Source organism: Echinococcus granulosus, assembly GCF_000524195.1.
Source record: "Echinococcus granulosus chromosome Unknown EG_S00003, whole genome shotgun sequence".
Lineage (NCBI taxonomy): Eukaryota > Metazoa > Platyhelminthes > Cestoda > Cyclophyllidea > Taeniidae > Echinococcus > Echinococcus granulosus.
This window is the reverse complement of record NW_020170383.1, coordinates 2,260,885-2,270,090: the sequence shown is the minus strand read 5'-3', so window position 1 is coordinate 2,270,090 and position 9,206 is coordinate 2,260,885. Positions and strand designations below refer to the sequence as shown.

Here is a 9,206-nt window from a genome sequence, read left to right as displayed (position 1 = left end):
AAAACCGAGACAAAGAGATAAACGAGTAACTGAATTATTAAATTCTGGATTATTTTGACTTCATCAAAGACTTGGGATGCAGCCTTGTGTTCTTCGAAAACAACTAAGAAGTCTAATTGTTCAAATTGTAGTGATCTAGTGAAGTTGTATATCTGTGCATCTCTTCATTCCCCATTCGTGGATCCAACGAGAGATTTTGAAATTACAAAGTAAACATCAGTGGGCAATCAATTTTACTTACTAGCCTCTGTCAGGCAATAACGCGCACGGTTGTCAGTATTTAGAATTCAAAATGTTAGCTGCTATTTTTTTGCTTTATGAAACTAAGATGGCGATTACATTTGAGTTACAATGCAGCGGTGATACAGAGTGGTTGTAGATGCGTAAATGCTTGGTAATTTAAATAAAGCCTACTCAGAAGTTATCTGAATATACTGGTTTTCACTATACGTTGTAAAATAATCAGTGGTAGAACAGAATCAAAACAAAGAGTTACACAGTTAACAAAATTACCCGACTGGTTTTCTACTGAAACCGATGTGAGTGCGTAGGTTTCTTCATAATTTTACTAATCTGTTAATAGACACATTGAAACCCAAGCGACACTGAGTGACGTGAAATTAAAAAACGCTCATTTGCTACTGCTATAAGCAGGAAAAATGCGTGGTGGTACACGCACGGATTACTCTACAGTAACAGCTAGGGTTTCTCCACTGCAGTTCTGGACAAGTAAATTGAATTTACCAATAAGTCGATCAAAAGTGGTAAATAAAACACAAATATTAAGTAAAGCTCACCAAAATGTCTACTGTTTTTTAGCTACAGCCATGAATAAATATTCTGCGTTCTATTTCACTCAGTTATTCTGTCAAAACGATATCATTTGTCCAAAACACTTTCGCACCTGCAGAAATGTCACACCTGAGGTTAAGGGAAACTTTGCTTAAATGCGTTGGGATTTGGTCAAATAAAATTCTCTTGGTATTTGATATGTCAGATGACGTTACAGGCAAAGTAGTCCGAAAGTGATCATCTAAGCGCCCTAAAAATTGGCTTCCTGTTTATTTTCACATCTGTATCTGTAATCGAAGCATCTAGGGCGTCTGGATGAATACGTTGTTAAGACTGAAATACTGAGTAATCTGTTGCTATTACAGATTAAATGGCAGAAGACACTGCTTATTTTAAAGTACAATTGCTTTCATCATTAAAATTTGAAGGATCGCGATTGGATTTCTGAATAAGGGAGCGGGAAGCAAGTACAGGATTTACCGAGCATCATCAAACTTCGAATTTGTCCTATCATCAAATTATAGTGAGAAGTAAAAGGGACTGCTTTGGTAGGTAAAGCCGCCACCAGTGTAGAAGGTATGCATATTGAACGAACCGAAGCCATAAAGTCATAGAGTAATTCATCGGTTCGAAATCCCTAGGCCAAATATGGCTAAAGAATCCAAATGTTGCGGTGAAATTGTAAAATTTTTTCTCGTGCACTGCTATCATGATCTATCAGTGAATTTTCAAGACATGTGACCATTGCCACGCCTTGATCGTTACTGAAGACTGTTGAATAAGTAGGGGAATTATGTTTACTTATAAGTAATTGAGTGCTTTGCAGTAGGAAAAGGGACGGTATTTAGCAATGTATTGAGCATTTTGATGCTTGTAATTGTGGGAACAAGGTTGGTAAGTAGCTTAAAGCACTTTCGCTATTTATCTTAACCCGATGACTACGATTAGATTTATGGACAGGATTCCGATTTGCTATTATTATACAGATATACCGAAGGTGGGCAACACTTGTTCATCAATGACATGAAGCTGAAGGAAATAAACTAGAAGGCGGTTGTGGCTAAAAGAGTATGCACTGAGTACTCCATCTTCCTAACACACCACAAACAAACGCGCTCCTCTTTATGAATTCAAACCCCTCACAGCGAATAGTACGCGCAACAATTGTATTAATAGCATTCACTAAAAATACACAAACGCTGATATTTGCAGTGTTGATAACATCAATTTCCACAAATGATGAGTACCATTCGGTCTTGTGTTTGATGCTCGGGGACCAAAGTTAAAGGAGTACGAACGATATTAATGCCTTTGCCCAAATTGCGAGATTGGAAAATGGCATTGGGAGCCCGAGCGTTCTTTAGGTTTCTGAGTATAAATTATACAAAATTAGTTATCCTTATTGTTCCTCACATAGGCGGAAGAGAAGCTATGTTGCTGACACCACTGACCCGAGGTAACGGCAATGGTGATAGAGTTTTCAGCAGCATACTCGAATATAACTGCAAGAATCGAAAGCTGGAGAGGTGGCCCCATTTGGTGTTCAAATTTGCTTTCAGATGGGGGTTATTGTTTTGGGTACTAAGAGAGCAGTGGTCGCGAAAGTGATGGCCGTGATCCGCCGAAAATCCACCTTGGAACTGATAGTTTAAGCTGTGGACGGACCCTTATTTTGAAATTGGAACGGTTTGAATGAAGCTGGACTGTTTTTGTGCTCGTTATGGGTATAATATGGCTCGAACAAACATACTATAGTTATGGTAGAGAACGAAATTCGGCTAGGCAGTGCCGTTTGTAGATGAGCATCGAGATGAAAAAGGCGCGGAAAGCTTGCTTCGCCAGATTTAGCCACCAAGTAAATTCGCTCCACTGAATCACTAATTCACTCCCTTTAATGCGTCAGATGTAACATGACGTCAGAAATCGCATTCGTGCTTGAAGACACGTGTTCAGACGCATTAATTCACCACAGAAAGGCCTAATAGAATTTGAGAATTGCATGAAACACGACATATTCAAACATATTTTGGTGGTAATTTGTGATTTGACAGGTAAAAATAGCAATGTGTTTAATACTTGCAACGAGTTGACTAAAATAAAAGTGGTTCGACATTAGCATCCACATCAGACTAACAGGCTCAGCAACAACAAATCATGCGGCCAGCATCAAGATCTCAGGCATTGTTTGTAAAGGCGACAGCATCCACTTTGTTTACTGCAAATGCTTACTCATTCGTGTCTACTTCGTACTAGAATTTAAACAGTTGCCTTGACTACAGCCTCCCAACACAAACTAGCTGCCGGCGTGCATTACAAGACAGCAAATTATCTAGCGGAACCATTTTGGGCCAAAAAAACTATCACATCATTGCATTCCCTGAAAGAAGTCGCATATGCAGAATACAGCATTGTGACCACCATTAACTAAAAACGGATATACAAAAAGTTTGGCTACCATAAAGCGAGTATAAAGGGTGTTATAAAAACCGACATTCATGAACAACGGAGTGGGTTAAACTAAGAAGTATGAGGTCAATTTAGGTGGGCAAACTCAGCGCATGCAAACCCCCGTTTCGCCAACAAGTAATTGATGATTCATTCAATAGAAGAATAATTACATTGGCAAAAACAGTTGACGAATATTATAACAATTTATTTTCGAAAGTGTTTAACCGATGAAAAAGTGTTAGAGAGAAAATACGATGATCAAAATACGTGGGACAGTAGGGGGGAACAAAAATAGTAGCTCAACCTTATTAGTGGGAGAGCAAGATCACACGCACACAGAGAACGCCGGGGGTGCAGCAAGGAGTGGCACAGTGGCAGGGTAAGAATCTAACACGGAAAATTCTCACTGCGGAGGTTGCTGAGTCTGTGATGGCAACCCTGGCATGGGGTACATGGGCATCGGATAACCACCATACATGCCGTACATCGGCATATTAGGCGTCCCTGGCGCTATAACAGAAAGTAAATAATTCGGAACAAATATCCTAACCAACTACTTATTGCCCTATCTTCATGTCGTAGTCATGGCAATCAACACTACTAGATGCTACAAGCAATTTCAAATGGGGTTAACCAGGCCACAATGCGATGTGAGAGTGAATTTGGGAATCATAAAGGACCCCACACAACACGCAAGTGGACTCACGCATAAAGCCCTGAGGGAGAGGAGTCGGATAGGTACCGTAGCCAGGCCAGTAGCCGGGGGCTGGAGCGCCACCGGGGGGAAAAGACTGCGCCGGGGGTGGGGCCGACGCCGAACTGTTGGGTTGCCCAGTCGCAGTTTCAGGCGCTGACTTGTAGGTAGGAGGAGGACGTTCTACGTATGTAAAGAAGAAAAGAAGCGGACTGACAACCATCGATGACCTCAAATGACGCCCTCACACATTCAAGTGTACATCCTCATTTCCTAACGGGTCAGTTGCCAGTCTTTATAACTTCAAATGACGACCTCTATCTGTAAAACACGAACTTATTAAAACAGAAATAAGGCAAATAGTTGACTAACTGTCAGTTATTCAATCAAAAATAAGGATTTTCCAACTGTTCAAAAACAGTTTAAGCACTGGGCTAACCAGAGAAAAAAGAAACCTTACCAGGTGCACCACAGGGTCTTTCAGAACTCATTTCTTTAGATATATCCTTCATAAGTTCTTTCTTCTCTGTTCGCCTTGCAAAAACGTAATCGTTTACCTGAAAAAAAACAGATAACACCAACATTATTAAAAAGGTGGAAAAATTTTATCAGTGAAGTTATCTAAAGAAAAGTAATTACCAGTCATATGCAAGGGGCTTAAAGAAAATGATGAAATTCAACATACATTCATCATTCATTCGTCACGGATGCAGTAAACCAGACAAAACAGTAAAGTACAAACCTTATTCTGAAATTTAATGAGTATGCCAGTCAGGTCGGCATAAAAGGTAATACCCTGTCCCACATCTTGACAAAGTTGATCGTATGCCTCGGCAGCCATTAAAAGTGTCGTCAGTGCACTAGCAACTTCCTTCTTTTTGCCAAAGATGGACTCGTAAAGAGACTGAATGTCCTTCAACATGGACGTCTGTTTGTCAAGACTCTCCCGAATGCAATCGCGCGCACTTTCAAGAGCTTTGTTGACGTGTTCGGTAGCAAGTGATTGCGCGTCGATTGTCCCACCCTTCTGGTAGATTTTAAGGAATTCCTTTGCTAAAAATAGATAACAGGAACGTGATAAAAACCTCAAAAAGGAATATAGAATCTAATCAAAAAAAAAAACATACTGAGGCTTTCAGGGAGCTTTATTTGTTCCAACTGCTTTTGCAGATCCACTCGCTCCTTCTTCATTGTATCGACTTGATTACAGAGAGCACACAGAGCCTTTTTCTTTGAGGAACTGCCTCCTAGAACTGTCGATGAGCCCTGTTTCTCCATTTCGGAGGTGATGTACTCCCGTAGCTCCGACTCCGAGCCACTGAAATGATCGAAGGAAGCTTCCTGGACGCTAAAGCGCTCCTTTAGTCCCTTGTCGGTTTGGCCAGCCTGTTGCAACAACTGACGGTGCTTTGCAATTTCAGCGCGCCACCCGCTATTCAGTTTAGAAGATTGTTGACGGTTCCACTTGTCACCAAATTGTTCTCGAAGTTCATTGTCCGTCTTCTCTTCTTCCTCTATCGTCGAGAATATCTGTGCCAAAAAATTTCATCAGTAACAGCTAGGAGGGACCACACCCTGTAACGAAAAGGCTAAGCAGATGAAATGGCAAATTAAAGGGAATCAATTTGCAACAATAAACGGGAATATTCAGAGAATGCGCAACCCGCATGTACCAACCATTGAACGCGAAATCAGGCGGTGAGCACAAGGAGCAGCGACCAGTATTGATAATATTCTTAAAATCATGTGGTTTTTGAGGACATAATCAACTCTATCTGCACAATATCAACGTGCGCGTCATATACACAAAGACGAGATAAAATACCTCACTTGAATTCAAAGGAATATTGAAGTAATAAACCATTGTCATGGTGAAATTGATCTACTATACAAGTTTAAGTTTACAATGTCTCTTTAGATATTTCCGCTGCCTTACACTTGTCAATAAGTTAATGGTACGTACACCCACATAGAAATTGAAAGCCAATCCGTGGTATATATTGAGTGTAAATGAGATGATAGCATAGTACACAAATAAATCTGACTTTAAATGACAAAGGCCAAATGCGCTAAAGTATTCACACATCAGAGATCAAAGAAAAGTTTCGCGAAACGTCTACCTTGTGAAATTTGTCAACAGTGGTTTCGAGACTTAACGAATAACATGGAGTTAATCTCAAAACGATAACAAGAGTAACAAACCGAAAAGTCCACCATTGGTGATAGACGACAGAGAGGGAATAAGATTAAAACGAAGGAGCCGCACCTGATTTTCAATTCGGATATTTCTAAAATACAAGGAAACCTACATCTTCAACGATCTCCGCATTCCTAGTGTTTCCATCAGCTAGAGAAGAAATTTTCTCCCGTAGGGCGGCAACACCTCCATTTTGGCGGATAATAGCAGCCTTTTCGAAAAGGGGATTGAAGACAGCATCCTCCGACCCATCGATCTCCTGCACTGCAGCAGGCAGATTAAGAGAGGCCATCACCCCATTGCAGGTGTCAGTAGCCTCTCTTAAACGCCCTACCTCGACAGAAATCATCTGACGACACACACCGTCAGCTACCTGGGTGGCATTATACACTGGAATCGGCACAAGGGTAGTAAAGAGCTCCTTGGGCGGTTTGCCCGCCAGTGGGAATGTAACGGGAATTTTTTTGGCAACCGAGGCCACTCCAATTGATGGAAGAGTTTTGGGGTCTGGGATAATCTCGTGATAAATAAGATCGTTGTCCTTCTTGGCGCGGTCACGTGTCCTCTCCACCTTAGCATAGAAATCCTTCATACCTTCACTACGAGAAATCTTCTTCAGTAGTGCCAATGTTTTCTAAAGTGTGACGAAAATCAGAATGGTTAGCTTTCGATGAATAAAGGAATATAAGAAAAGACTACACACCAGCAATTTCTCAGGTTCCATTTTCAAAACATCCGATTTCCGTGCCCCATTACGGCAAAGTATAGCGTTTCCCAAAATTTGGTTTATCAAACGAACCACATTTACGTACATTAAAAAACGCCGCGGGAGTACAAGAGGTTGTTATTTTTGAGCAGACATAGTGTAAAGATAATTTCTAGTAAAAGAATAACGTTAATATGAAATCTTAGTTGGACAGTACATATTAGCAACGACGACTTACATTAAGGCGAGATATTTGTTCACCAAACGACTGTTCGGCCTCAGCGGCAAAGGCGGCATAGTACTCCGCATACACTTCCATCATGGCGGCCTTATTTGACAGCAAAATCGACCATTCTTTGGGCAAATAAGGTCGTAAAGAAGCCAAGGAGACAGCGGTCAATGCCTCATTGTAAAGCAAACTAGCCTGATTTGCCAATTTGGATACAACAGTAGGTTTCATGTCGTCTGAAAAGGAAGAGAGGCACTCGCCGACATTAAATGAAGCAGGGTAATTTTACACCAGAAGAAGGGAGTTAGGGAAATCAGTGGGATATTTAGCACTTACCATGTTCGGCTTTTATGAAAATACATTCCTGGGCCTGAGCAAGCATTATAGATGAGTAGCCGGCTAGTGCTTCTGCCGACATATCCCATGTTGGCGATTGGGCGTAAAAAGTTGGCAGCAGAATCTTGACGTAGTCAAACATACCCGCAGCTATCTTAAGAGTTAAAAAAAGGGATAAAAATGGCATTACCGCTGACAAAGGCCTAGATATAAGTTACATACTTGGAATGATTTGGCAGCAATTTTAAGGCCACAGTCATCGTTGGTGTTCTGATTTTTAGCAATTTGGCTATGACACGCAGCAAGGTTGAAAAGCATACAACACCGATCAAAGCCGGCATTATATCCCTCTAAGAAAGCATATGATGAAAGCATTAAAAGGTACTCATTGAACTCCTAAAAACTTTCGAAGATCCACTGAAACAGTCGTACCACTTATAGGCAATGGGTATATCCTGGTTTGTAAGAGGGATTCGTTGCTCAAGGCTCTCCAACAAATCACAATACCTAGAGGAGAAAACAGCCAGATGAAGAGGCATAAGAAATGGCATGACTCAAACCAGAGAAGGTAATCATCTAGAATTCACCAACCTGTACCCTGGACTAACAGTACGAGATGAAACAATAATAGCATGACAGCATAAGTGAGCTTCCAATGACTACTATTATTAGCTTAGCCACCACAATGACATCCCACAGCATGCTCAGAAAACTTATTCAGTAAAGATGACAGAGGGTGAGTCTGAAAAACTATGCTAGAACAAAAACACGTTAAAGCACAATCAGGAACATGTACAAGTGGAGTGAGAAACTACGCGACTACAAGTGGTACAAAAGCACAGAATACCTTAGGAATTAAACCAAGCATCTTAGAAAACGCATACAGCACACGTTACCAGATACACTTACGACTCAATCAACCTCACGGTACTATCATGAGCATCATCCAGTTTCACTAGAATATCATTTCGCAACTTCTGCAAATGTTCCAAGCCTTTTTTGCAGGCAGAAGCCTGACCTGAGCCAAGATTTCCTTTTATATAATGTTCAATCGGCTTTACGAGATCCACATCTGCTCCCTTTTTACAAGGCACGCCTACGAACACCATCGCCAATCCTGAGTACCAGTAATGTGAGTTTCGCGGTAATAATGTGTTTAAATGCAGAAAATGGGAAATAAATAATCAGATCAGTGTTTTTGAGGATTTTTGACGTAAAATCAAAACACACAAAGAAACTCTTATATTTGAATATGTGCTGGAAAAGGAGTTATCCAATTAGTATTGAAATATTGGTTAACTTAAATAACTATACGCAATAAACAAAAAGGATAGGCAGAGACTGCTCGGTTCAAATACAATATTTATCCAAGCTGAATGTTTTACCTTACTGATTATTGGTCGGAGAATTAAGAGAGTTACAATTTGGCAGCATTTATAGGTGGCAATGGTGTATTGGAACTGGTTTTTTAACATATCAGTCGTGTAATTATAAGTCAAAATTGCTTTGGACAAATCTGTGTACACAACAGTCAAACATGCCTTGTGTGTTTAAGAATCACTTAAGTTTTATATTTGATTATCAAATGCTCCTAAATTTTTGCACTGTTTCCTACATTCGGCTGGTGCGGAATCGACCTAAACGTGACAAAGTCGTCTCGTCTTACTTGTGGTAGTAAGTTGAATTTGTGTTTGATCACACAAGCTCTTTTAACATGGTTAGTTGTAATTCTGCCCTGAGGTATGGTCTGCCAACCGTACCAACGGCCGCTCACTTCTTATACCGTGGTGTAGCGTCCCGAGAC

General features: G+C 40.7%; 1 protein-coding gene across 1 annotated transcript; it reads right to left on the bottom strand. All coding sequences in view use genetic code 11, as the record gives it.

Annotated features, from left to right (window-relative positions):
- Nucleotides 1–3,643: 3,643 nt before the first annotated feature.
- On the bottom strand, nt 3,644–7,544 carry EGR_00928 (Programmed cell death 6-interacting protein; the record flags this gene model as incomplete). The annotated part of the gene is made up of 7 exons (XM_024490177.1): nt 3,644–3,750; nt 4,395–4,491; nt 4,677–4,987; nt 5,062–5,464; nt 6,244–6,765; nt 7,076–7,302; nt 7,403–7,544. The coding sequence occupies 7 exons, from the start codon at nt 7,542–7,544 to the stop codon at nt 3,644–3,646; spliced, it is 1,809 nt and encodes a 602-aa protein (XP_024355580.1).
- Between the last annotated feature and the right edge of the window lie 1,662 nt (nt 7,545–9,206).